Here is a 25,890-nt window from a genome sequence, read left to right as displayed (position 1 = left end):
GGAAATGCTAAACTTTCTGGATCCAAGGAAGACAACCACCTCTCTGCCATCCAGTTCTCGGCTCTTGTTTCCATGTTCCATGTCGGGTCTATAGTCTGCCAGCCTGTTGGTGATCTGATCTACTCATCCGATTTGTCAAGGTATGCATTTTACTTGGATTCGCCAACATTGCCTGGGGGATATGCATTTTCTAATTGGAGTTTCCGAAGGACTGACCCAAGTCAACATTGTCTTTCTGACGATGTGGTATACAAAAGAAGAGATGGCTGTGAGAAAAGGACTATGGATATCCTTTGGTGCACTTGCTAGTGCTTTCAATGAATTGACCAGCATAACATTTACTCGTCCATCTTCAAATCATGGCAGCTACTTTTCCTGATCGAAGGGATATTCCCCATCATTTTTGGTCCAATAATTCTATGCTTTTATCCATCATCTCCATCGAAAGCGAAAAAGTATTGTTCTGCAGAAGAGAAAGAGATCTGTATCGTCCACACACAACAAGCCGGAAATACAGTCGACAGACCAAGCAGTATAAAAGAAGCAATGACTATTTTCCGCTTTCCAGAAACATACGGCATGATCACCGCTCACTTCCGTGTTATCTGCTCATCATCAGGAAAGCAATTTCCTCCCAACGCTCGATTATGGGTGCGGGTTCAGCGCCGTGGAAAGCCAGCTGCACACATTCCCGGTTTGCATTCTCGATTTCTTCTGCGTGAACCTCTTTGCTACCTTAGTGACCGGCTCCAGCTCCATGGTCCACTTATCATTGGATTAGCTGTGATTTCAGCAATTGAATTCTCGATTATGGCTGGAATTGCCAGTCTCAAGGGTCCAAGAATGTTTACTCTCTATCTGATCAGCTTCAGTACTTTCTCATTGGTGCCGCTCACTCTCACATTACTTTTTATATATACTGTCGGAATTTACAGGCGTACTTTGGTCATTCCGGTTCAAAATGCCCTTGGACAGATCGCACGTGCGGTGGCCTTGCCGTGAGCTACACTTACACACATAAACCGCGGTATCTCGAGGGAATGTTGGCGACCATCGGCTGTCTGTGCACTCTCATTGCCACAGTATGTGCTTTTGATCTTTACTTTATCGCTCGAAACCGGGCCAAGGCTGCGGATGTCGGCTCAAGCAGTGGGAGAAGAGTCATATCAAGACGTTTGATGAGCTGGGAACGAATCACCCAGCGTTCACTTTTACTGTTTAAACAGCCTAATATTGAGCAGACTTAATTCTTCCATGCCCTCCAATGCTTAAGCCAGTCATCTTTATATAGTAAAATGCGAAGTCTGGCTCGTATGCTATATCCGAAAGCATAGGAAAGGGATTCAGATTAAGTTGATTATCTCGTGGTCAGCTTTTATCGTAGAAACTACACACAGAGTCGAATTGCTCTAATAACTGATATTAGCATAACGTATAATTAAATCTTCAATTTTTATCATGTTCTTTGGGGGAATGAACGTCCCCAGCGCAATGCAATTGTCTATTTAGGGATATGACACGCCAAAGATCGTAGATGGACATGCCGAATCTGATGTCAAAGCCATTCTCGAACTATGTCAATACTCCGCAGAAGAGGATAAAAGTAAATAATATGAATATCCGCAATGCAGTCTCGTATCTCAAATCCCTGGAGCGCAGAACGGGTCATTTCTTGTCCCCGTTCGTCTCATCTTCCAGGTCAACCATATCCCGTAGTATGTCCTTTAATCCACGGACTCCCTCATCCACCACATTTTCCGGGATTCGAACGTCCACTTCTTCAATATACTTCAGTGGATCGTACGGGGCATCCGATTTTTTGTCGTCTGACCCGCCCTTCTTTGTACCGTTGGCTTTTCCCTCTTTGGCTCCATTCGTCGAAGCGTCGCTTTTCTCTGAGTTTTTTGAGCCAAGTGCCGGGTGACTTCGGCCTTCCGCAGAGGCGATTACTGCTTCCATCACATCGTCGAAAGTCTCACAGCGGCCGGCGCGGAGGAGTTCGGTGGCGAGGGAAGTGATCCGCTCGGTCCAACCTACGCGATGTAGGGAACCAAGTAAGGATTCCTGGAGGTCTTCGAGAGCAGATGTGGCAGATAGTTTTGTGAGGAGGTCGGACTCGAGCGCATCGGGGGTAGAGGAAGGCATGGTGTGGAGAGCTTTTGGTGGGGTTCAGGCCCACCGGGGAGTGTTCAATGTGATCTGTCGTGTATTTGGAATGAACCAAAGTCCTAATGACAAGGAAAAGCTTTGGATAAAGCTCAGGTCACTTCACACAGATGTCTACCAAGAAGTCTCAGGGTCACGACTGTGTGTATATCGTATGCGCCGGGGCCTGCTCCAACTCGATTCGGGAGTCGCGGCGAAGATCAATGGAAAGAAAAGGGGATCCTGCCCCTTGTAGAACAAACTTTTCGTTCGAAAAAGTAGATTATGATTTAGGTACTCGCAGGGCTGGAAAGGAGTGTGTTCCAGTGCGCGAAAAAGTGGATATGGAGAATGACGAAGGTTCCGCGGTCCGGCCTGTCAGTGCAGCGAGCGGAGTTAGCGTTGTGGCAAGTATGCCCCTGCAACAGGGTTCAAAGAGGAATTTTGTCATCGCTTAGTAGCAACTGACAGTAACTGACAGTAACTGACCTTAGTTTGGTTGATTGAAGCTCGTTTGTAAAAGCTGCGTTCCAGGCGCAAAACGGCTTGCAGATGCGGAGGTGTAGTTGATGCGATCCGGGAGGAGAAGGAGGGAATAGGGTCGGCCAGGAAGAAAACGGGTCAAATAGATGAGCCCATTGCACACGTAGGAATGGATCTGGTAATCACATAAAGAGGCAGTGAATATCAATTGATGTACAATGGAATGAGAAGAGTCAATCCCTCCTCGATCGGAATCGGAATCTCTTTAGGCCAATCGGCATAGGGCACGGGCGGTGAATGCAATACAATATAACTATAATATACTTCACTTTTCTATAGTTATAGATAACTAGGTAGGTGATTTATTAGTATTAAATAAATATATGACGCCAAAAAATCAACAGAAGTTATCCATTCACTCTATTCGTTCTGCATCTCAGTTGGTCTTTCCCTACGTACTATATGCACGGGTCCAGGCCCAGTCACGTGCCAATTGATTGTCCCGCGACGCTTCATCTTTAGTCCTGAATCCCTTGGACTCGATTCATGATATCTCCACTACTCGGTCGCCCGTTGGACTCTCTACCTGAGATCTTGACCATAGAAATATTCAGAGTTTATTGAATCTTTCTTTGGGGTCACCTCTTCGCGCCGGACAGCTTTCCCCGCTCTGGCTCCCGCGCCTACCAGCTGGACTCTCGGGCGCCTAATCATTGCAAAAGGCCTTCATTCCAAATTGGATGTGTCTTGTCAGGCACCAAAATCCTGTCCGATCCATCTGTCAAATTTTTGAGAGGTCTATGTGCGCCTGTCACGTTCGAGCCTTCCTTCTCGCGTTCGACGATCAAGTCGCACTCCCATGAGCTTGATCCTTTGTCGCATATCCTCCCCAAGCCGCGCTCTCGCCCACCTCGCACGCTCGGCAATCTTCTGGCCTAGTGGCAGCATAGGCGCCAGTGTATATTGATTCAGCTTAAATTCTGTTCCCCTGACCCTGGAAACTCCGTGCCACCATGTCTCTCCACACCTCCTATCACGACGCAGACTCCGATGCTGATGACGAGTATGAGCGCAGCGTGTTTACATCCCCGCACCTTCAAACAGACTCTGAGGCTTCTCCTATTGACTCCGATATTCCTTCGTCCGAACATACCCCGACGAAATTCGGCTACCCTGGCGACGTCCCCCGCACTCCCCGGGCAATTATCTCCGAATGGACAGCAGATGAATGTTCAGAATTCATGACATCTCTAGGGTTACTGCAGTACTGTGGAATATTTCGAGGTAACTGACTTTTGTCCGAACAGTGGCCAACTTGATGCTGATATTGCACCTTTGCAGAAAATGGAATTGTAGGAGAGGCACTCATCGCATTGAGGCACGATGAGCTGAAAGAAATGGGAATCACCAGCGTGGGCCATCGTTTAACAATTCTTAAGAGTGTCTACGAAATCAAAGTCAGACAGAACGTTCCTCTCGACGTCGATCATTATATCCCACTCTGTACGATCTCTCTATCACGATACTTGTCCTTCTTGCTAACCTAGTCAATACAGCGGCGGATCAGAGCATGAATGAAAACGCCACACAGGAAGATATCGCGCGTTTAATTCATTCCATTCAGATTCGAGACCAGAAAATCTATTCAGTCGAGGGAGAGCTGCGTCGACTTGCGGACGAGTACCGGCGACTACGAGAAGAGATTCTTCCCATGATTAAGATGGCCAAAGACCGATCACAACCATTACCCCCTCCTTCCACAACGGAAACTCACAGGGACAATCACCATGATAGCGCTACTCTCGTATCACCTTCTCAAATCACCCTCACAGACAATCACTCTTCATCGAAACTGGTCAGAGCCTTCTCCAAGCGCGCCTACGGTGGAGCCACCCCTAAAAACAACTCACCAACATATATCCCACCTTCCGTTTATGAAGGTAGGCACTACCATGATGGAAACCTTGATCCGTCTTCTGCGGCCCTGGCTGCCTCTTCCCACTTGACCGCTTCGATGAACAGTGGTTTACAACATTCTCCAGGCGTCCCGTCACCAACCTCCCCGAATGCGCATACCACCCAACACCAAACCCTCAACTCTCGATCCTACTCCCAACCTAATTCCACTGCCAGTCGCATGATGCATGACCATCCCGAGGAAACCCCAAGAGCGTCATCTCGAGTAGACCGACACACGCCCAGTCAACCGCCTTCTGCTCGAACGGAAACCCCGTCCTCTGCCTCGCGAGTTGATCCTCGATCTGGCGCTGGTGCTGGCGCTGGTCCTGCAAGTGTGGAGATATTCAAATCATTCCGCGTCTCCTGGGAAGACCCTTGTTATAAAGTTCTGCCTGCTGCACTGAGGAAGTACAATATTCACCACGACCCCAAAGATTACGCACTTTACATTGTCTATGGTGACCAAGAACGATGCCTAGGATTGGATGAGAAACCACTCTTACTCTTTAAGCAACTTGAGAGAGAGGGTCGGAAGCCGATGTTTATGTTGCGAAAAATTCACCCTGACAATCCTTATACAGCGGCTCCAGGCTCGGCTCCCAACAGTGCCGGGTTTGAAGGTGGGAGATCGGGACAGATCAATCTACCAGGAGGCGTTCTGTAACACAGGACTGAAAGCCTCGATGCATGCATTTTTGTCTGTTGCTCAAGCTTGAGATACCCGGTTACTTTGAACAACTTTGCATGAATGATTCTATTTTATCACATTTTTCTTTTTCATTCATTCTTACGGTCTTGTTAAGGCCTGCTTGCTCTGCTTTCTGGTCTCCCAAGAATACTCGAGACTGCTCCGCATTTATTGGAGAGTTTGGCGCTTGTTGTTTTGTAGGTTGTCCTACCAGACCTTCTTCTGCATTTACGATCTTGCATCGTGCATTAGCCTTTTATTCCCTTTAGATTTTTATCACTAGAGGTTGAGTTTTGAATGTCAATACACTCTATCTGATATGTACAGCTTTGTTTCACATGCCAGGACAAAGGATTCGTATGTTTTATAACTCATTGGCGCCCACTCATGGCAGCGAATATCGCGCCCCATACTTCTCCCGACTGCATCACGGTATCATGATCTGATTTATCCACCGTTGTGTAGATAAAATCAATGGCTTCGACACCTGGTGCCTGCCAACACTGTTCAAAATATCTTTGTCCCCGACTACCCACCAAGGCATCCGTCGCAGCAAAATACACACGCAGACTAGCTTGGCCATCCATGGACTGCTCGCGGGCAGCCAAGACCTGCGCACATTGGGCATAGTCCGAGCAGGCTCCCCAGTCACAACCATCGCTCTTCCGGAGACATTGAAGAGCCTCGCTATTAGCGCCTACTGTATTCTCTTCCCACATAAAGGGAATGGCGAGGCGGAAGAGCTCCGCCTGTTCCGTCCGTGATATTCCATAGTCCTCGAGAAATGAGCTGTTCTCCTCTGTTGCCACCCCACTTTTTGGTGACATCTGGCGAAGCAAAGCGCCACTTGACGCCACTACGGGGCCAGCCTGAGTGACGAAGAATCGCGGAATACGATGCCAGAGTGTAAATGCTTTGGCTGGTATATACTGTGCCATTTGCATCACCGTAACGCGCGAGTAGTCGGGGTCAACCCAGGGCGCTATAAGTAGTAATTAAGTTAACCACTTGGTAATTCTTCCTCACTTTGATTCTCTGTATTCGGTTCTTTTCTTTTTCTTTCCCACACGGAGAAGAACAGGGGCCGAATAATTACCTAATAAAGTAAAGTCTGGGTTCAAAAGCTCACGACATTGCGCCCACGTATTAAGCAGATACACCGTCCCAGCGCTATGTGCGATAAGGCTGATACGGGTAATGCCAAGATACGCCAACAGGCGCGGGAACAAGTCGATCCAAGTGGCTAGTCTTCGATTGAGTGGGACATCAGTCGATGCGCCCATGCCTGGTCGGTCGACGACGAGTAAACGTACTCCAGCATGCTCTGCAATTGGGTGCAAAGGGATGCCGACATACCGCGAGGCAAACATTCCTGGCAGGAACATCACTGCGGGCCCGGTGATGCAGCCAATATCGGCGAAAGAGACTGTCAATGGGCCATTTTCTGTTTCGAGAGTCACACGGCGGTGGAAGCGGGAGCTAGAAATCAGACTGAGAGAATCTGACATGATGAGCTGGATCTTTAGGTCCCCCCTTGGTGTCGTCCCAAACCGCAAATTATATTGAATAATATTTTTGGTGACTGTCTAGGTAGTTGTAATAGTTTGATATCGTCAAAGGTGAGATCGTTGCCTGGGGCCTTTTAGCGCTTACATGGAACCGTCATTCATCACATGACTATATTTACATCCAGAGTTATCGGGTCATAAAGTAAAGTCTTCGATTTTGAATGAAAATTTAGGTATAAATATGGAAATTTCTCCTCATACTCCCTCAATTACTCTTGTACTCCCTGCCTAACCCGATCAGGAACATACGTACCCATGGTTTGTAGTCAACCTTGTACCCGACCAAATGTGCTTTCTACGGTGGACAGTCTACCCGAATAGCCTCCAGTGTATTCACTTTCTGAGATTACTTTGTAGCGTCAAGTGTTTCTACTCCAGTGTCTACTCGTGTACCTAATTGAGTAACTACCGCTTTAGCTACGGTAGACTTTAGTTGTATATCATCAGTATCTGTAGATGTAAACATTTGAAAGGGTGATATTGTAGGGTGCGATTGTCGGAGCCATGGGTATATTCCTGCATACGGGTCAGGGTGCACAAGAGTAATTTGGAGGATACGTTGAGCAATTGCCAAAAAAAAGGTATGATATCGTTCAGAAAGCGGGGATTTCATTGTGTTATTTGCGGGTTTCATAGGGCTTGAATATCAAACCGTAAGTGAAACCTGGAGTCCTTCATCCAGTTAACAATCTTCGCAACACGTCTCGTCCCTCTCTTGAAAGAACTTAATAAAATGTAAACGACAACCTTACCAATCCTCGTGCCCAAAAGAGCCTGTCAAAAGATTTGCGTGGAGCCTCGAAGTCTACCTTATTCCACTCAGGGTAGATGGAATCTCGCATAAATTCCATTGTCTCGTCATTTTGAATATTTTCTACAAAGACACACTTCAGTCCCTCGGGGTCATAGCACTCATCATACGCGGCTTTGGCCAGCTGAGAGGAATATGGCAAGTTAGTGTCTTCTGTTCGTGCAATTGCCTCAATAAACATCATACCTGGTCCGATGATTCCCTCCCACTCATCGACACCATCCCCTAGCTTGGCCTTCACCTTATAGAAAGCGGCTTGGGGGGATAATTTGACTTGGAAGACTCGCGTGTGGTATTCTTTTTGGAGGGGGATTGGCTCCTGGAGGATTTTTAGCCTTTTTGCTGGAAAATCCCGAGGGTGAGGGGTGATATGGTTATGAGACAGCTGTCTTCAGCGCACCTGAGGCATCTTTAGCGCTTTGCGCCGGCTTGCTGGAAGTTTTCCATCTTGCAGTGTTTTCTGGTTTTGATTGTTGAGCTCGATGGACATGCAGGTTTATTCCTAGATACTCACCGATCTTGTGGATCGTTTTCAAATTTTGTCAGGTCTGAATGGTCCGAGATTTGAATGTTTCCGTTGGATATAAACTTTCCAAGGTTCTCAGACTCGGGGCGATGGCAGCTTTTATAGCCAATTCCAATAGCACATGTGCAATGATTCAAGTTGTATTGGAGAATAAAAGACAGGGTTGATCTATGTATTGAATACGAGATTTTTGAAAGACTGAAAGATATCACTATACATATCACAACATTTGAAAGCTGAATAGGATGTATTAAAGAAAGACACTCAAAATTCAACATGCAATTCAATGCACATTTGTAGGAACAAAGGCACATGTACGTATACAAGAACCATATTGTTTGACCAATCGCATGAACTTATTCTTAAATAACTTGAAATTTGGATAAGAACAATAACAATTGAATATTAACAGAATAAGTCGGAAGTTCAACCCAGGGATTAACAAGAACAATGCACGCTTAACAAGCTCCGCGATGACGAAAGATAATTCAAGGATTTCTGCTAATATCAATATAGTGTATGTCCTAATTATCCTCGATCTCCACGCAAGTTATAAACATTTGGCCTAAGATACTTAGAGGAACACCGCTTGTACCTCTTGGTCTATACTTGCTTATCGTCACGTGTCTACGTGTTTATGCAAACGCGCTCGATAAGCCCGCATTTTCCCACTCTCATTGCATTGTTCGAAATGAGTTGGAATCGGGTCATTCAGGACTCTGATGAAGAGGAACCTCTGGTTGAGGATGACTGCCCGGTTTCTCCTGGTCCTCTTCCGGGCCCCGAATACCCAATTGTCCAACATTACGACTATGCCGCGGCGCAAGAAACCTACCCGACTGAGCACACGGCCACCGAAAGCTTCCCAGGACCCCAATTAAATGTCAACTTCGATCAGTTCCTGCAATCACAAGGAACACACGGAGAATCCACTTCTTCTCAACAGCAGCGTGAGGAAAGATGGATCCCTTCAGCCAACGAAGGTGGGGGTGGATCAATTCGTGCGTCAAATGTCGATTTTCTCCTCATTTATCGGTAGTCATACTAATGCCCGCATAGGCGCAATGATGACAGAGATTGGAATTGCACAAGAACGATTATTCGAAGATCAATCCAGTGCTGCCCAGGATCTTCCTTCCACCGCGACCCATTATCCTAGCGAAATCTCCCAACCAGGATCATTCCCGGCCCTGCAGCCATATCAGCATCAGCAGATGAATACAATGGCACACGATCGATTCGCGTATAACGAAATGCCTCAAAATGCTCCGTATGAGGCGACGCAGCTTCTTGCACCGGGCGTTGCGCCCGCTTACGATTATAGCGCACCAGCTGCATCAACTCATTTCGATTCACCATCGCACGGATTCACAGGTTCCTCGTCGATCCATACTGTTGGAAATTTACCTGGGGTCTCATCGAATAAGACCTTACAGGTCCCTCAGCCAATGCAATTGATGGCGTGCTCGCCACATGATACTGAACCATTGTCATCTATGGCATCGCCAGGGTTGAACCAGACCAATGATGACAGTACGAGGTCTGGTCTTGTCTCTCTGCAAAATTCCCCGGCAAGCACGTATGATGAGCTTGCTTTGCCAGCTGTATATGTGCAAGTCTCCTCGGCCGTGAAATGTGCTCGCCAAACGAAACAGCTTCTTCCTGAGGATGATGACGATGATGAACTCGCCATTGGAGATCTTGGGCCCAGTCCGAGTAAGCCAACTCAAAGGAAATCGCCAGGACGTTCTCCTCAGCCTGACCCTACGGAAATTTCCAACGAATGTATCCCGGAAAATGGCATTACATCTGGAGATGTCGCACCTGGGGCTGATGGCCAAACAGCTGTTGGTGAGCTTAGCTCCGCTACCGGCAAGATAAACAACCCAAATATGTTTGATAATACCGGCGACTTGGCTACCAAAGAACCGAAAAAGAAAAAGACCAAGCGGACAAAGGCAGCGGTGGCGGCAAAGCAAAAGTCCCGGGTACCAGATACTGATGACGATGACGATGTAATTTGTGTGGACTGCCGGCCTCTTGAGACTGAGACGCAAGAACAAAGCGAAACAGTCCCAAATTCAGCCATCGCAGACTCTGATAAATTTGGAGCACCACAACCAGATCCGACCGCCTCTACCGAGGGAAGCTCCAACACTGCAAAATCCGGTGACAAGCCCGCCCCCAAGAAACGCGGTCGCAAACGGAAGAAGCCATCAGAGGAAACCCCAGAAGCTGCCCCAGTACAAGCTCTTGAGCAGGCTCCCGCGTCAGAAAGCGGAGTGTCGAATTCCAATCTGACTTTAGCTGATGAAGTCTCTGATTCAAAGGATGAAACGAAGCCAGTTGAAGCAGATGACTTGGATCAACCCCAAGCAGACCATCAAGTGCCCCAGAACAACGGCCCACACGAGGCACTTCCACAAACTCCTCAAAAACCGGATCATATCCCAAGCACCCCAATCACTGGCAACAGCACGAACACTAGGAAAGGACCACCGAAGCATAGTCCCATCTCATCGACTAGCAATGTTCCATTACGCGTTGGTCTAAGCAAGCGGGCTCGGATCGCACCATTACTCAAGATTGTGCGCAAATCGTGATATTACTTTCAACCGATCTCTTACGTTCACTTGGTGTTTGTCCTTGTCGGTCCTGAACTTCAAATGTTCATTTTCCTATTGCTGGTTCCGTGTCTGTTTTACTTCATCATTATACCCCTATTACGTTGAATTTTTGAATTCCGAAGTTCATTCTATTATGCATTATTTCATAATTCGAAGGCTTATCTTTCCATCTTAAGACCTGTTGTCATTACTCAAGTAATATACACTATCATATTTTTGTCCCCCCAAGTATCCCATTTGCCAATTCATGCAACTAATCCAATCTGTAGAGGGTCATCGTCTTGATATGTCCCGTGGAAGAGTTTGCTGCGGCCATTATTAGCGATCATTTTCTTCAACCCAACATCACTATCAAGTGAATGGCAAGCTTTCTCCGTGTGTCAGGTATCGAGTATAGCAAAACATACCTTTTGATCATCCATGTTCATAATTCATTCAATCATCCCGCTTCACAGTACAGGTCCTCGGAAAGTATATCATGCCTCTACGGCCACTCTCCTTCTCCATTTCGAAGCTGGTGTTTCTCTCAATATAGCCGCGGAAACCGATACCGACATCTTAAGTAGCCTGGTCATCTCTTCCAATCGTGAAAGCATACCAGCGACAGAGTCGGCCATAGCCAGGACAACGATTGTCGGAGGGAGGAACACATCAAAGAGCTTCATTGTGGTAAATTTTGATCGTCAAGTTTGGAATGGCGTGGCAAAACCTGGGAGGTATTGATTGGTGTTGTAGAGTGAAGCAGAAAGAGGTGAAGAGTTGGATGAATTTCTAGGTAATCTGCAGCTTATGTATAATTGCTACATCTAAGCTAATTCTTATTATTTCCATATTAGGTATCTATGATTCATGTAAGATTCTCAAGTGCTGGTCAAGTGTGGCCCCCAAATCGTACATAAGCGTCATAAGCGGGATGGATTTGGCTCTAGTTTGTTGTGAGCTACCAGTGATACGATACATATGTGTAGAAAACAAAATACGAACAGCAAAAAAGAATTCGGACTTAATGTAGTTATCATCTCGAAGCCAGAAATATTGAGTACGAAGTACAAGTGAGAGTATTGCCCCAGCTGACGCATTTCCTAATCAGGAAATTCTTCATTAGGAAAAAGGACGAATGATTGACATCGCGTCTGACTCAATGTTCGGAGGTCAGTACGCAAGAACACTATTACTTAAGGACACAGTTGCTAGGAAACAGTAATGCAAACAGTAAAGCCATCCATCTTGCCCAGGTGCTCTCGGTTTCACAGCCTCATTCTCCAAACATAATTTGCCATTGAAGCAAACAGCAAAATGAAAACAAGATACGAGTAACACGGCAAACAAGTAGAGGCATCTTGCACAGCTATAAGTATAATGCCAAGAGTCCCAGCTTCAACTCCAAAACAAGGTCCAAAATTAACGGGATACTGTTGACCAAAACCGTAGCGATCCATCACATCCATGCCGCCACAATCAACGCCAGGAACAAAGAGGTCGCGGCTGCAGTCCCAACAGTTCGGAAATCAGATTCTCCTTCTGACTTAGGAACTCCGCTCGGAACAGTCGGGTCCCACGCATCTCCATTGTGGGGTACTTCCACAGTGCAGTAGCCGGCACCCTTGTGGCAACCAAGTCCGCAGTGGCTAGAGCTGTTTCCGCAGGTATTCCAATGCCCACAACAGATTCCAAAGCTAGAGCCCATGCAGGTGTAATTCTTGCCGCAGGTGCCGTCGACTGACACTTGTTGGGTGACGACTTTTGTTGGCATCTTCTTGCGTCCATGCCAGCGGCTATCTTTGCGGTACCACATTTCCCGTGGATCCTGGAGGCACTCTCCGACGGTGACGGGGCGGTATCCGAGGCGTTCAATTGTCTGAAGCATGTGTTCCGTGAGGTTGTGAACAGTCTGCTCGTGGGCATCGTGGCCAATGATCAACCAGGAATGGGAGGCTGGGTTTCCAGAAGACAAAGCTTTGTCAAAGATATCCTTAGATTTTTGAATCAAGCTTGGATTGTCATTCTTGTAGTCGTCAGTGTCAACGTCATACAACACAATGTGGTACCCCATGCGACCCAGCTCTTCGCGACATCCAGATGCCTCTTCACAGCTGGAATATGGCGGGCGCATATAGGTGGGGAAACTTCCCATGATATTCCGTAGAGCGGCTTCATTCTTGGTCATCTGGTCCACACGTTGGGTGGGTTTAATCTTGCTGAGATCCTCATGAGACCAGGTGTGGCTGGCAACTTGGTGGCCACCAAGCAACATGCGTTCGATCAAGGAAGCCCAAGGCAATTCAGGATCATCAATTGCACCCTTGCCATTGTTGATACCAGTAACAAAGAAAGTCGCAGGTGCCTTATACTTATCGAGTAGATCAAGGAGATCACCTGTATATCGAGAGGGCCCATCATCAAACGTCAAAGCAACCGTCCCTGGGACTGTACAAGATCGGATCTGCTTCGGACCATATGGAACGACACCGATCTGAGGCCGCAGAATGTCTCTGGTGGGAGGACCTTGCGGTGTTTTGCTGGCATCGCATTGGCCATAGTCGATCTTGCAGTCTGGGGAGCGGCAGTGTTCCTTTGTGGTGCCGCAGAAACCTTAAACCAACTCATGTTAGAATCTTTACAATCATCTCAGGGGGTTTCTATGAATCACCTGCACCGGAGCAGCAGGTACCACTGGGGCAATTTCCATATTGATCACCGCAGCGGTAATCGAGGATGGCGGTGGGCCCACGACGCTCCGAAAGGATCTTGGGCGCATCATTCAACGTGGCAGGCTTGACCAGGTCCTGCGTCTCTGTGGGACTGTGTTGAATGTGCCAGGGTAAATGTTGACGACGTTTGATGACCGGGTCCGGGTCAAAAGTTGGATCCTGGATGATTGGGGCATGTCTCCCAGGGGAGCTCAAGGCGATGCCAGCGAGAATGGCAAGGAGAATTAAAGTGCGTGTAAAACGCATCTTGAAATATGACAGTACAGTGAAGAAGTATGATGTATGATAAACCGACTATGCATACAAGAAAAGATTCTTGGAACAGGAAAGTTTGCATGGCAGCAATTGAAATGGAAATGGAAGAGCATGACGAGAGTATTGATATTGAGAAGGTGCGATCCTTTTCAGGGCAGGAAAGGAAAGCAGCAATTCGAATGATGTTGATCATCGAGGAAAGTACGGAAAGTGGCAAGCTTACAATCAGACCAATATGACTAGACAAACATCAACATGGGTATCGTTAAATTTTGGTCATGCCGGACATCCATTTTACTACAAAGTGGATACTCCCCGGATGAGGTGTGTTTCTGCTCCATACAAGACCCCTTCCCTCGCTTTCAAAGTAGTGATTCTATTCCTCGGGCGTGAGAAATTTGTGCCAATTATAATGTCCTTGGGAGATTAATTCCGGCAGATGATTTGAGCAATAGAAATGATCACTCAATTTGATGGGGCAACACCTTCCTCCCCCACTGCGGCAAAGACGAAAGGTGCCAGGCTATTCAAGTGCGGGCCGAACTTGGCTGGGGCACTACGAGCAATTGTGCCGATAGCGGCAATCAAATGACGCCGGTGCACGGTGGAGATCTTGGGGGAGGATAGGGCTTCTATGAGGCCGGCCACGAAGGAGTTGAGCTGGGTGTCCGAGAAGTAAAGGACCAGCGCTGAAATGGCCGTCAGTGCGCGCTTGCTGACAACGGTTCCTGCCGTGTCATTGTGGATGATAGCCATGACTGGCTCCTGCAAGGTAGCTAGCTCGGACTCTTGGAGGAGGGGGCCGAAGCATGTCACAACCTTGATAAGCACATCGATTGCCTCGCTGCTGAAGCCCTTGGACGGGTCCTTCTCCAACATTCCCCGCACTACCGAGCCACGTCTACCTGATGCTGACTGTGTTGGTCCTGTCAGTCGAGGTATTAGGATCTTTGAGACGGCGGAGTATGCGGTGATGACGTTCTGTGGAGAGGGTTGACCAGCTTGGGGCCGAGGAAGAGTATCGACAATGGTACGCAAGGCGGTATTGGGGACAGATGTATCGATGGTCGGGGAAGCGGTCATGTTGGTCAATTTCTCGAGGAGTAGTGTGAGTGTTTCGAATGGCAATCGGAGAGCCAGCGGGCCAAGACTGTGGTAGAGTTCGAGGTTAGTTATCTGTACAGCTTTGGAGGATACACGGAGGGAGCAAACCATTTCAGCGCTTGATTTTGGACGTCACCGTGCTGGTCATCCAATGCTTTCAGCAAGCCTTCAGCAAGGCCGTGTGCAGAGCGGGGGTCGTTTGAGATAAATGTCGATTGGGGGTTGTTCAGGATCCCGTAAAGGTCATTCAAGGACATGTACCTCAAATCAGCGTCGGGATCATCCAGCTTTCCCAGCAGACTGGTGATATTCTGCTGAGTTATTTGCCGGTCTGTCATGGCGGTGGTGAATCTCCACGAGTGTGTACTTTATATGATGAAAGAAGAAGCTCAAAGGTAGCTTTTGAGGGAAGGCGGAGTTGATGATATCAACGTGGGGTTGCCGCCTGAGGCACGAGCTTTACTGGTACGTGTGAATGCCTCAGGCCTGAATTCATGCCTCAGGCAGTAAAATCAAGGTTCACTAATTAAATGTTATCTTCGATTCCATTTCAATGTTTCTTTGAATAACTAATTATCGTAACATTGAATGTATTACATTTTTTCATACATCGCTGGTCTTACTTCGAGCACCAAGGTGGAGTAAATGTATCTTTGAACTGTCTGTCCTGAACACATCTATGATGCACCCACCATCTATTAGAAGACCTAACTAATGCAATTGACTTCCATTGAAAAGCGGAAGCTTTTGCTATATACTGCCTGTTCAGAATAGCGTAGAATATTATTAAAAATATTCCTGTATGCATCCATGGGTGTACCTGTACTAAACTTAGCAGATGACATCATCAAGATCTAATCTGATGGGACCCTCCACAGGTTCAACCAGGAACCATCTATTTGATCTAATTGACCTCTAAAAATGTTTGCAATAAACTTTCAAGTAGATTGATTCAGTACAAGGAGTAATGCGAACTAAAGCACGCCATTACATCACTGTCGTACCGCGCACAGACCAACGGAGGCGGCTGGGAACTTGGTCTTACGACCCCGGAAACTGGGCCAGAAGAGGAGAAGAGGCGCACTTAGCTGCAGGCTACGTCTTTGGGTACTTGTCTCTCACGCCTATCGTCTCTCTTCCCTCACCTTATCACGTCAATCTGATTTTCTATCAATTCTTCTCCATTCGTACCTGAGTACTCCATCTATATCTACCATCATGGCTGCGATCTTTGCGCGTCGCTCTCCATTGCGTGCTGTTACTGTTGCCCAAAGTTTCCGTGCAGTTCCACGAGCAAACCATAAAGCCCAGTTATTGGGGCTGAGGTTTTACAGCAGTGGGAAGAATGACAAGGGCTATGATGATCATACAACTAGTGATATGCCGTGGTGCGTACTTTGTAATGGAAATCGCTGGAATTCTTCGTTCTTGAGGGCTTGACTGATCTTGTTTTGTTGACGCAGGTTTCTTGGCTCTGCTGCAGTGACTGGACCAATGGTCTACTACCTACTGCAAGCAAGCCCGGAGAAGAAGCCCCATGAAGATTCCCATGGCCACGGCCACGAAGCCGAGCACGAAAATTCGGAGGGAAATGAAGCTTCAGCGGAGGTACAGGATAAGACAGAGCCCGAGAAAGACGGTGGTGAGGAGAATTCTGCAGATAAGACTGAGAAGCCAAAGAAGGAGCAGAGCGAGGCCACCAAATCTACCGAAATGAATGATGAGAAGCCAGAGAAGAAGGGAAAGGAGCCTGAAGAGAAGCCACAGGAGAACAACCAGGAGGAACCCAAGAACAAGTCAAAGAACGAATCCAAGAACGAATCCAAGGACGAATCCAAGGACGAATCCAAGGACGAATCCAAGGACGAATCCAAGGACGAATCCAAGAATGAATCCAAGAACGAATCCAAGAACGAATCCAAGAACGAATCCAAGAACGAATCCAAGAACGAATCCAAGAACGAATCCAAGAACGAATCCAAGAACGAATCCAAGAACGAACCCAATGACAAATCCAATGATAAATCCAAGGACGAATCCAAGGAGTCTGCTGAAGACTCAAAAAATAATAACGTCAGTGACCCTTCCAATGCATTGAACATATCGGCCAGCAAGTGACAACTCACACACACTATAGTCTCACGCGGCCAAGTCCTCTGGTAGTCAAAAGTCGTCTTCAAAGCAAGAGGACTCCAACGCCGAAGCAAACAAGAAGCCCGAGAAAGACGAGGGGAAGAAAGAAAAGGATGAGGAGGAGAAAGATCAATCCAAAGAGAACTAGAGTTCAACTCATGCAAAAAGCGGCAACTGGTCCCTTTGCGATAGAGCTTGTTCATACAATTGTGACATTTAGCACCATGAAATGAATAGTATACCTACCACCTTACTGATGACCGTTAAACCTTGGAACCCCAATTGATACAATTTAGTACTAACAGTATCTCAGATACTTATCGTAAAATACTGACCTTACGAATATATATACATATTCGCATACGGTAAGTAGGGAAAAATTGACAAAAAATGCAAAAAGAAACTCTCCCTCGGGGAATCGAACCCCGGTCTCCCGCGCGTATCAGTGTTAGTGACAAGCGGAAATCATGACCCCTAGACCAAGGAAGATGTGTTAGTCGAGTTACTACTCGACCACTTGGTACTGGTTGATGCAGACTTGGTCTCTTATGAACATATATTAGTAGTTTTAGCTCCTATATAAATTTCGTTCGAACCCCTTATCTTGATCAACGCCTGTATTCTGAACACAACTTTTGTGAGCCATTTTTGCTCTCCCTCTTATTCGCTGATGAGTTGAAGGCGATACTTTTATCACTATAATTTGTTCTGTTTTACTGGTGTCGAAATCACATATTCTCGCAACCACGGGTACCTTGCTCTCAACATTGAAATATCATGAGTCATGAATGTTCATTAATTATCTAGTATCAACATAATGATAAATATACTAAATACATTACTCCATCTCATGTACAGGTAGCACCTTTGCAGCCCCGCGTGTACCCTCCAATTCCTGAGCTTCATAAGCCACAACATGGTCCTCAGCAGGCATTTCCGACGTTTTCCCCTCCGTCATCGGTATAGCCCCCGGGAGTTCAGATCTCTGTCTACCAGCAATTTCCGCGCTATCCGGATGATCTTGGTTCACAGCATTGTATTTCCTTCTTCTCCACAAGAACCAGAAAAGTCCTAACCCAATCAGTGCCGCAGCGCCAACGCCAACTCCAACGCCGACACCGATTGCTGTCGAGTTCGAAGAACTATGGCTAGAAGATGTGGAAGTGGAAGTGGCAGAGTTTGTCGAAGGCGCAGTAGCGGTAGGACTTGTCCCCACGGTCGCTGTCAACAATCCACTAACGGAAGCGGTCCGCGACGCTGAAACGGCACTTTCTTTATCACGGACATAGAAAAGTGGACTCCAGGCTCTCCATCCATTATTATTATCTCCACGAAGAGCTGAGCCGTCGAATAACCCAATCTGATAGGCCGGGTCAGTTGTGTTGAAGTCAGAAGGAATGGCCCAGCTGTATTGTTCGAGTGTGCAGTTTGCGGTGGAGTTTTCGACGATTTGGTACAGACTGCTAGTTGTGGAGAAGGTCGCATCCACTACAACAGAAATAGGAGTTAGTCTTTCGTTCTCAGAGCAATTCGGGGGAAAATTGATGGTGATGGTGACACGAACCGACAATCTGGTCTACTAGAGCTCCTCCTGATCGACCCAGAGATATATTCAAGGGGAGTGTTCCATTCTCGATGGCCCCCCACTGCAGATTGAAGGTCTCGCCAGGATAAAACTCGTTATTGGCGGTGTCGGTGATGCCGTAGAAGGTTCCCGACACACAGTTTGTATATCCATTTGTTGACATGGTCGGGGGACCTTGCCGTTAACGTCTGGGGCAAAGGGACATGGGGCTGAAGAAACAGGGCATCATGTGCATTATGTACTTATCCCGTCTAGTTTATTTTCCTGACCCATAATAATCAAAATCAATTACTCTAGACCGAAGGATGCTTGTCAGCCCATGCGTGACCCACTTGGGTACACACTTGCTACGGGGTCGGGTCCCTTTCAGATGTTTGCAAGGTTCAATTCATTTCAAGGAATCTGGCCAGCTAAACCAGTAGATTCACATCCTAATCTAATTCTGATACTATTCCCTATCAAATTCCCTATCAAGCAAATTTATATTTAGGGATTAAAATTGAACAGGGGGCGAAGCAGTGCTAATAATATCGGTATTTCTCCGGGGTTTTGACTGGTTGGCTCGCAAATTCGAGTTGATACTTAGTTCATTACTAGCGCTTACGGCTAAGAACGCTTGTCATACTAGCTCTTACCGTATTATCTTAAATTTGGCCCCACTTGCACTACCAATCCTCAAAATTACTGTATATGACTGAATCAGGGATCAGGGTCTTAATCAAGCGGAAAAACATCCATGCGTCTCCACACGCCTCGTGGCGTGGCTGGTTATCAGCGCCTAGAATTGCGCTTTGATATCACTGATATCGCATAATTGTCATCAATTGATACTTAAAGAGTGAGATCAAAATTATTTGAAATTAATGCTTATGTAAGCACTTGAAAGTTGGTTCCAGTGTACGTGGAGATACGCATGTGTAGGCCCATGATATATATTTTGACCCCAGATGTCAGCTCTGTACAATTGAACAAAGTTTCTAACTTCCAATATTTGAACACTTGAACTTAATGAATGATTGAAATGTCCATTGCAAGCCCTGGATATTTATTGGAATTGATATTCAAATGTTATTGACTCCACTGATGGATATCGCAAATATCAACGTAGTGCATCCATTTAATGGATGTACTCCATACTGGGATTGAGTGCTGATATGTATATAGTTTCTTCTACCTATTTCCTTCAATGTTTGGTCTGATGGAGATCAATTGATGTGATTACACTTTTTGGGGTCTAGGTAGTAGGTATGAGTTCGCATAAATATGTCAATATTAAGACACATTACATATGTATATAACATTGAAGTAAGGTTGGGCAAGCTATTACCATTAACATCAAATGCATCAATTCGTATCCAGCAGATGAGTAGAGATGAGCTCCAGTTGATGTCTCATTTAGAAGGACTCCATCTTATGATCCAAACGCCAGATGTGGTACATCGTCCCTGAGAAAGAAACCGAGAATCGCGCTGAGAAGAAACGCCATGGTAATGCTAATACGTATCGTCACAATCATTGTATATCGCCATCGCTGTCAGATGCCATCATAGGCTGCTTATCCTTTCTGCGGTGGTTGGGTAGAGAATCTACAGTGCTCTGCACTTCGCGCTTTGCAAGTTGTTCTAGGTCAAGCCGAGATTGGAGATTGAGCGACTCAACAGACCCGATGCGCTCATAGAGCTTTCGGGAAATGGTTCGGTTGATCTCAGTGTATTGCTCTTTGGTCACCATTTTTGCGCGGTAGTGGGGCTTCAGTGAAGTGCCGACCATCTTCTGAATGGCAGATTTAACGGCAAGGGAAGGGCCATTCCGGCTGGGTGATACATCAGATGAGGATCGAGATTGAGCTAACTCGAGAGCTCGTCGGGGAATGCGTGAGCGTGGTCGAGCCGCTTCGCGTCGGGGTGCGGCATCGTCTGAAGTGGGAGAGGCGTCGGGGGTACCGGAGAAAGAGAGCTCGGGGGAGAATGGAGGCGAGGAAGGTTCAGCTGGGGAGGAGAGCTGAAGGGGAGAGATGGGTCGACTGCGGGAAAAAGGTGGAGTGGTGGATGCCAATTGGGGGGAGGAGTGGCTGGAAGAAATGGGGGAGATAGATGGAGAGGATGGACCAGGGGTACCATGATCGGTAGGGGCCACAGATGCTGCGGCCGAGGGTCCAATATTTGCAGCATTCGTAGGTGTGGATGCATCTTCCACTTCCTTCAAGAGAGACGACAAGAAGCTCGGCCCACCGACGATATCGCCGTTAACTCGCGCACTTGAATTCGCAGCTCTGGATGATTCTCCAGTTTGGTGAGCCATGGCAGCGAGGTCCTGCGGTCGCCTTGTGCGTGGCCTTTTTAATTTCCGACGAGGTTCCGACGGTTCAGGTGATGGAGACATGGTCGGTTCTTTGCGCTTGCGGGCAGCATTGGGGTTGTTCTCGATTTCGCGAGCCCTTTCAAATGCATTCCAAGCCCGCATTTCCTCCAATGACTCTGGCTCTGGTGTTGGCACTCTGGGAACCCTAGGTCGAGATTGTCTAGCAGGCTCGATATCGAAGAGTGAAGCGGTATCCCGAAACCGACTGCCTCCTCCTTGTCGCTCGGCGACCTCGAAACGACGTTGCCATGCTCGAAATTCACGCTGGTTTGCTTCTTCCCGACGACGCTGTTGCATCATCCGTTGGGTGGAGCGATCATCGTCAAATGGGAAGTCCAGGTCGATATTGAGATGGTCCCAGACAGACTGCCATACCCGGGCCCAGTGCAGCGAGTTGGCCTGATTCCGGCTCTGGAGTCGACGTCGTTGACCTCGGGTTCGCCGTGTCCCCTCATTTGTTCGAGCGGGGCGACTAGACACTCCAGGAGCGGGCCCAAGCGCCCGCTGGGACTCGCATGATGAGCAATACCACGACCCGCTTGGGATTTCATCTAACTCTAAGCAGTATGTATGAGAAGGGGCATCACATCCATCACAGAGAAGCAACACATCCTCATTGTCCGCTTCGCCACATATTGTGCACGGAATGGAGTCAGTGAGGTCATCCTCGATATAGTCGATCATCATGGTCGGATCGATTTCAGCAACCTGCACTCGATCTTGGACGGCGTAGGAGGAGGTGACCAGACCTATAGATAAATAAAATTAGTCACAAGATCCCCAAGACAAAGGGACTATCGAAACAAAGAACATACCTCCCGGACGGTCGCTAAGCTCCACCATGTTAAAGCTACGACGACATATTGGGCAACTGTTCGCTCGCTCCACCCATGGCTTCAGACAATTATCGTGCAGGATGTGACCGCATGGTAATAACTGAGCGATCTGACCCGGATCCTCATCGAGACCCTCCTTGACTGTAGCATCGTGGAGACTAGGTCTTGGCACGGGTTCGGCGGGATCACTGGCGCTTTCGCCAAGGTCTCCTAAACAGACAATGCAGGTGTCGGACATGGACAGGAATCAAGCCAGGGGTGGAAAGGCTAAGAGTCGGCATGAAGAGCGTTTCGGGAAGTGTATGAAAGAAGAAGAGAAGGTGTGGGGAGAAGAGAGCCCGGCCTTTTGAAGGTGGGCCGGGATTTCCAGTCTAACGCAAAACAGGGCGGCAACGTGATGGGGCGAATCATCTGCACTCTTTACGAATGAGCGCCAGCAGGGAATTTTACTTTTTAGAAGTCATTAGGGATGGTCGTATCCTATTTTAGTCAAGCGATCGCTATGACTCCCCTTATCTGAAATCGTATGGAGTAGATCGAGGATGGCTTCGATCGTCCCTTGCTGTAGTGTCGTGATACTGTCCATGTCCATATAACCCCAGTATATCACAACACAATTTCTATGCCGCTAGCTAGGCGAGTTCTCAGGCTCCACGATTTACGTAGTAAAGTCGCTTCCTTAGCGCGATTAGAGTGAGATAACAGAGAAACCCAACATAGCATTAGGTCTTAAACTGGGAGATTCCAGTATGCCCCTGCACCCAAGTGGGCCCATGCGAGGAACGCTGCTAGAGGTGCCACCACTATTTCACTAAAGCAGTATTAAGGAACCGAGAATGTACAGATTGGAAGATCGATAGAGTCGCGGGCAATGCTTCAAATGTGATGGTTGCCTGTCAAGGAGGAGCGGGGAAGCCCAGGCATCTACGACTATTGCCCAGGTCATCAGACCGCACTTGTAAAATCAATGATGGATAGGATTTTGTTGTATCCCATATGCAGAAACAGTCGCATGTTCGTCGATCAGAACTCGAGTGGCTTGAAGGTCCGATATTGGCGTAGATTGTCTATTCCGATCGGTTGGAGCCAACGAAGCCCCGAGGGGTATAAAATCATGACGTTACGCGGAAATTCAAGTGCAATGCAAAATCCTTAGATTCCAAAGTTTTTCATTTTTGGTATTCAGACGTGATCGTAGGGTAGAAAAAAAATCATGTCATCCCCTTTTTAAACCTCAGCGATCTCACGGAGACGACGGATGGTGGAGCGGGTGGCAGCGGCAGCGGGGGTCCTGTAAGAGTTCAACTGTCAGTTTCTGACTCCAAGGCCACGATTCCTGGCGTTCCTGTCCTATCGGGTCCCCAGGTCTAGGTCGTGTCGAGAAAAATTGCGGGCGACTTACGAGACGGTGTAAGCACCACCAGCGACGGTCTTGTTGCAGCCCTTGCACTCCCAGATACCAACAGCCTTGCGCTTCACGGTGTTCTTTCCGCAGAAAGTGCAGATGTAACGGGCGTGCTGGGTGACTTCCATCTTCTTCACCTGCTTACGCAGGGAGGCACCGTATCTGCAAAGGATGAGTCAATATTCGGTTGCTTTCGTGTTGCCGGTCGCGGTTCTCAGGCGAGGAATCATGTTCGTTCGAGAGCGAGGGCGAAATCGAGGGTCGGGCGTTGATCATACCTCACTCCATATTTACCGGTGATACCGACCTCTGGAAGGGTATTAGCATTTTGAAAAAAGGGAGGGCTTCATCGGGAGGACGATGATAAGTTTGGAGAGACATACTCTTGGTGCGCTTGGTCATCTTGTCTGCAGTGCGGCTGTAGGTTGAAGATGGGTTCAAAGCAGATCGAGAAGAGGCTTCTGAAGAGTGGTTGTGGGTGGGCTCGCTTAGGGCTAATGGGGCTTGGCCGTAGTGTGGTCACCTGACAGGAACATTGAAAATCGTTGTATTATGTCATTGACATCATGTGATTTGTACGAAACCGATTCAGTCCAACATGGTCCGTGCGCAGTCCCTGATTGGTGGTTGTTTCCAAATGTATTGACAGTCTCCGTACTCCGTAGTGCTTACTGGACATGCAGGTGTACAAAATATGGTGCAGAAGAATTTGCCATAAGATGATCAATCTTAACCGAAAATTTTGGTCATCTTTCGAATTTTAATGAACTGAGCCAGATGGACATTACTGATCTCCAGGTCACGTGGAGACTACAATAAGGTTCAATGTAACCAGACGGCCTCGGTCAAACCAACTCTCCGTCATTATGTTTTTGTACTACAACTAGCAAGAAGATCTCAGAACAAATAATAAACCAGAATATTTCCTGAATTCATACTCAAATTCTCAGATCCGTCCTGGAAACCCTCTAATTAACCGTCGCATACCTCCGGTACTAGCGCCGAGAAGCTTGTGATCCTCCGAGAGCTTAGCCCTGCGCAAGTGGAGCTCCAACCGCAAAACACACCAGACCCTCATCACAATGGCTTCCGACAGAGAATACGATTTGGTTCTGCTAGGCCCCACCGGCTATACGGGTCGATTCTGCGCTGAGTACATTGTGAAGAATCACCCTACCGACCTGAAATGGGCAGTTGCAGGCCGTTCGGTGAACAAAATTGAGCCCATTGTCCAGGAGCTTAAGGCACTCAACCCAGACCGTCGTGCACCAGGTATCCAGCCCATCATCTGGCTTCTATGTATTGTCTCTCGAGAACATGCTAATCTGAGCCTTTGCAGATGTCCTCCCGGTCCAGCTGAACCTTACCGAATTGAATGAGCTCGTCCAGAAGACCAGACTGATCATCAACTGCATTGGTCCCTACCATCTATACTCCACCCCCGTGGTCGAAGCTTGTGCCAACAATGGTACCCACTATCTGGATGTGTGAGTCGGTCAGGTCCTCAATTTGCTGCTTAGACTGACCCCTGCAGTACTGGAGAGACACCCTGGATCAAGCAGATCATTGAGAAGTACCATGAGACCGCCAAGGCTAATGGCTCTATTGTAAGCCTTCTACCTGACTCTTAGCGTCGTTTTCTAATGACTGCTAGATTATCCCCTCTGCTGGCATGGAAAGTGTCCCGTCGGATATGTTAGCGTGGGCCCTTGTCAAGCGAGTCCGCGAGGACCTTGGATCGCAGACTCGTGGGATCGATAGCTGCATCAAGGACATCAAGTACGTCTCCACAGAATATACTACACCGATCCACCAGGAACCTAATCCTTCTTAGATCATCTGGTGCTAGCGGCGGTACCCTTAATACCATCTTGAGCATCTACGACTCGATCCCCATCTCCGAGCTTCTCAAATCCGTCGGTCCCTTCTCACTAACAGGTTCCGGTGCACTAAAGCATGTTCCTAGCGACTCGATAATCACCAAGCTCTTGGGTCTACGCTCCGTTCCCGATCTGGGCACTCTTACAACCGCCCCCAACGGCATGGCCGACATGGCGATCGTCTATCGCAGCAGCATCTTGATGCCTGAATTCTACGGCAAACGGTTCGTTTTCCATCAGATGCTGTACGTGCGCAACGCTCTCATCGGTGTCGCCATGCACATCGGTTTCAACCTTTTCATGGCGCTCCTGATCATCCCACCTGTGCGCTGGCTGCTACGCAAGCTTATCTTCGCCCCCGGTGCCGGTCCAACGCTGGAGGATTCTCGCAACGATCGGGTGGAGTACCATGCTGTTGCGACTGCAGACCAGGATGTGCCCAAGCCAAAACGCGTTTTCGGTAAGCTGACCTACGAAGGAACCATGTATGTCATGACTGCTTTGCTTGTCTCAGAGGCTGCTATGGTCATCCTTCAGCAAGAGGAAAAGGTCCGTAAGGTTTCTCGTGGTGGCATTGTTACCTCTGCCACGCTGGGACAGGAGTATGTGGATCGGCTGGATAAGGCTGGCGTCCATATTGAAACCAAGGTCTGGGATTTTTAAAGCTGCAAATCTCTTGATGCATTCCATCCAACCTATCCCGTTTAATTTCTCCGTGCAGAGCTGCTTCTCACCACTCTAGCCACTCTCGTTTACGACACTATCTACATTTGACGAATTCATACATAATGTGATTCAAAGCTCCAAATACGG

General features: G+C 47.7%; 13 protein-coding genes across 13 annotated transcripts; 4 read left to right on the top strand and 9 right to left on the bottom strand.

Moving 5' to 3' along the window:
* Positions 1 to 1,665: 1,665 nt before the first annotated feature.
* N7520_007445 (uncharacterized protein) lies at positions 1,666 to 2,145 on the bottom strand (the record flags this gene model as incomplete). The annotated part of the gene is made up of 1 exon (XM_057141379.1): positions 1,666 to 2,145. The coding sequence occupies one exon, from the start codon at positions 2,143 to 2,145 to the stop codon at positions 1,666 to 1,668; it is 480 nt and encodes a 159-aa protein (XP_056995385.1).
* A 1,496-nt stretch (positions 2,146 to 3,641) lies between these two features.
* N7520_007444 (adaptor protein STE50) lies at positions 3,642 to 5,251 on the top strand (the record flags this gene model as incomplete). The annotated part of the gene is made up of 3 exons (XM_057141378.1): positions 3,642 to 3,912; positions 3,970 to 4,131; positions 4,185 to 5,251. The coding sequence occupies 3 exons, from the start codon at positions 3,642 to 3,644 to the stop codon at positions 5,249 to 5,251; spliced, it is 1,500 nt and encodes a 499-aa protein (XP_056995384.1).
* Positions 5,252 to 5,646: 395 nt separating this feature from the next.
* On the bottom strand, positions 5,647 to 6,783 carry N7520_007443 (alpha/beta fold hydrolase; the record flags this gene model as incomplete). Its single annotated transcript, XM_057141377.1, has 2 exons — positions 5,647 to 6,257; positions 6,372 to 6,783. 2 exons carry the CDS (start codon positions 6,781 to 6,783, stop codon positions 5,647 to 5,649), a joined length of 1,023 nt encoding a protein of 340 aa, XP_056995383.1.
* A 690-nt stretch (positions 6,784 to 7,473) lies between these two features.
* N7520_007442 (uncharacterized protein) lies at positions 7,474 to 8,144 on the bottom strand (the record flags this gene model as incomplete). Its single annotated transcript, XM_057141376.1, has 3 exons — positions 7,474 to 7,557; positions 7,596 to 7,973; positions 8,055 to 8,144. 3 exons carry the CDS (start codon positions 8,142 to 8,144, stop codon positions 7,474 to 7,476), a joined length of 552 nt encoding a protein of 183 aa, XP_056995382.1.
* Positions 8,145 to 8,871: 727 nt separating this feature from the next.
* On the top strand, positions 8,872 to 10,783 carry N7520_007441 (uncharacterized protein; the record flags this gene model as incomplete). Its single annotated transcript, XM_057141375.1, has 2 exons — positions 8,872 to 9,181; positions 9,240 to 10,783. The coding sequence occupies 2 exons, from the start codon at positions 8,872 to 8,874 to the stop codon at positions 10,781 to 10,783; spliced, it is 1,854 nt and encodes a 617-aa protein (XP_056995381.1).
* A 459-nt stretch (positions 10,784 to 11,242) lies between these two features.
* Positions 11,243 to 11,472, bottom strand: N7520_007440 (uncharacterized protein; the record flags this gene model as incomplete). Its single annotated transcript, XM_057141374.1, has 2 exons — positions 11,243 to 11,364; positions 11,406 to 11,472. 2 exons carry the CDS (start codon positions 11,470 to 11,472, stop codon positions 11,243 to 11,245), a joined length of 189 nt encoding a protein of 62 aa, XP_056995380.1.
* Positions 11,473 to 12,245: 773 nt separating this feature from the next.
* On the bottom strand, positions 12,246 to 13,764 carry N7520_007439 (chitin deacetylase CDA6; the record flags this gene model as incomplete). The annotated part of the gene is made up of 2 exons (XM_057141373.1): positions 12,246 to 13,399; positions 13,458 to 13,764. The coding sequence occupies 2 exons, from the start codon at positions 13,762 to 13,764 to the stop codon at positions 12,246 to 12,248; spliced, it is 1,461 nt and encodes a 486-aa protein (XP_056995379.1).
* A 474-nt stretch (positions 13,765 to 14,238) lies between these two features.
* N7520_007438 (uncharacterized protein) lies at positions 14,239 to 15,215 on the bottom strand (the record flags this gene model as incomplete). The annotated part of the gene is made up of 2 exons (XM_057141372.1): positions 14,239 to 14,923; positions 14,986 to 15,215. 2 exons carry the CDS (start codon positions 15,213 to 15,215, stop codon positions 14,239 to 14,241), a joined length of 915 nt encoding a protein of 304 aa, XP_056995378.1.
* Positions 15,216 to 16,095: 880 nt separating this feature from the next.
* N7520_007437 (uncharacterized protein) lies at positions 16,096 to 17,158 on the top strand (the record flags this gene model as incomplete). Its single annotated transcript, XM_057141371.1, has 3 exons — positions 16,096 to 16,265; positions 16,341 to 16,950; positions 17,015 to 17,158. The coding sequence occupies 3 exons, from the start codon at positions 16,096 to 16,098 to the stop codon at positions 17,156 to 17,158; spliced, it is 924 nt and encodes a 307-aa protein (XP_056995377.1).
* A 690-nt stretch (positions 17,159 to 17,848) lies between these two features.
* Positions 17,849 to 18,758, bottom strand: N7520_007436 (uncharacterized protein; the record flags this gene model as incomplete). Its single annotated transcript, XM_057141370.1, has 2 exons — positions 17,849 to 18,498; positions 18,575 to 18,758. 2 exons carry the CDS (start codon positions 18,756 to 18,758, stop codon positions 17,849 to 17,851), a joined length of 834 nt encoding a protein of 277 aa, XP_056995376.1.
* Positions 18,759 to 20,107: 1,349 nt separating this feature from the next.
* Positions 20,108 to 22,030, bottom strand: N7520_007435 (putative PHD and RING finger domain protein; the record flags this gene model as incomplete). Its single annotated transcript, XM_057141369.1, has 2 exons — positions 20,108 to 21,705; positions 21,772 to 22,030. The coding sequence occupies 2 exons, from the start codon at positions 22,028 to 22,030 to the stop codon at positions 20,108 to 20,110; spliced, it is 1,857 nt and encodes a 618-aa protein (XP_056995375.1).
* A 969-nt stretch (positions 22,031 to 22,999) lies between these two features.
* N7520_007434 (60S ribosomal protein eL43) lies at positions 23,000 to 23,657 on the bottom strand. The gene is made up of 4 exons (XM_057141368.1): positions 23,581 to 23,657; positions 23,476 to 23,506; positions 23,195 to 23,359; positions 23,000 to 23,083 (listed from the first exon to the last, which is right to left on the bottom strand). The coding sequence occupies exons 1-4, from the start codon at positions 23,597 to 23,599 to the stop codon at positions 23,020 to 23,022; spliced, it is 279 nt and encodes a 92-aa protein (XP_056995374.1). The 5' UTR covers positions 23,600 to 23,657; the 3' UTR covers positions 23,000 to 23,019.
* Positions 23,658 to 24,279: 622 nt separating this feature from the next.
* On the top strand, positions 24,280 to 25,740 carry N7520_007433 (saccharopine dehydrogenase family protein; the record flags this gene model as incomplete). The annotated part of the gene is made up of 5 exons (XM_057141367.1): positions 24,280 to 24,469; positions 24,537 to 24,684; positions 24,732 to 24,804; positions 24,852 to 24,976; positions 25,032 to 25,740. The coding sequence occupies 5 exons, from the start codon at positions 24,280 to 24,282 to the stop codon at positions 25,738 to 25,740; spliced, it is 1,245 nt and encodes a 414-aa protein (XP_056995373.1).
* Positions 25,741 to 25,890: the final 150 nt, after the last annotated feature.

The sequence above is a fragment of the Penicillium odoratum genome, assembly GCF_028828045.1.
Source record: "Penicillium odoratum strain IBT 22623 chromosome Unknown utg000005l_segment0_segment0, whole genome shotgun sequence".
NCBI classification, from domain to species: Eukaryota; Fungi; Ascomycota; class Eurotiomycetes; order Eurotiales; family Aspergillaceae; genus Penicillium; species Penicillium odoratum.
This window is presented reverse-complemented; position numbering and strand designations above follow the sequence as displayed.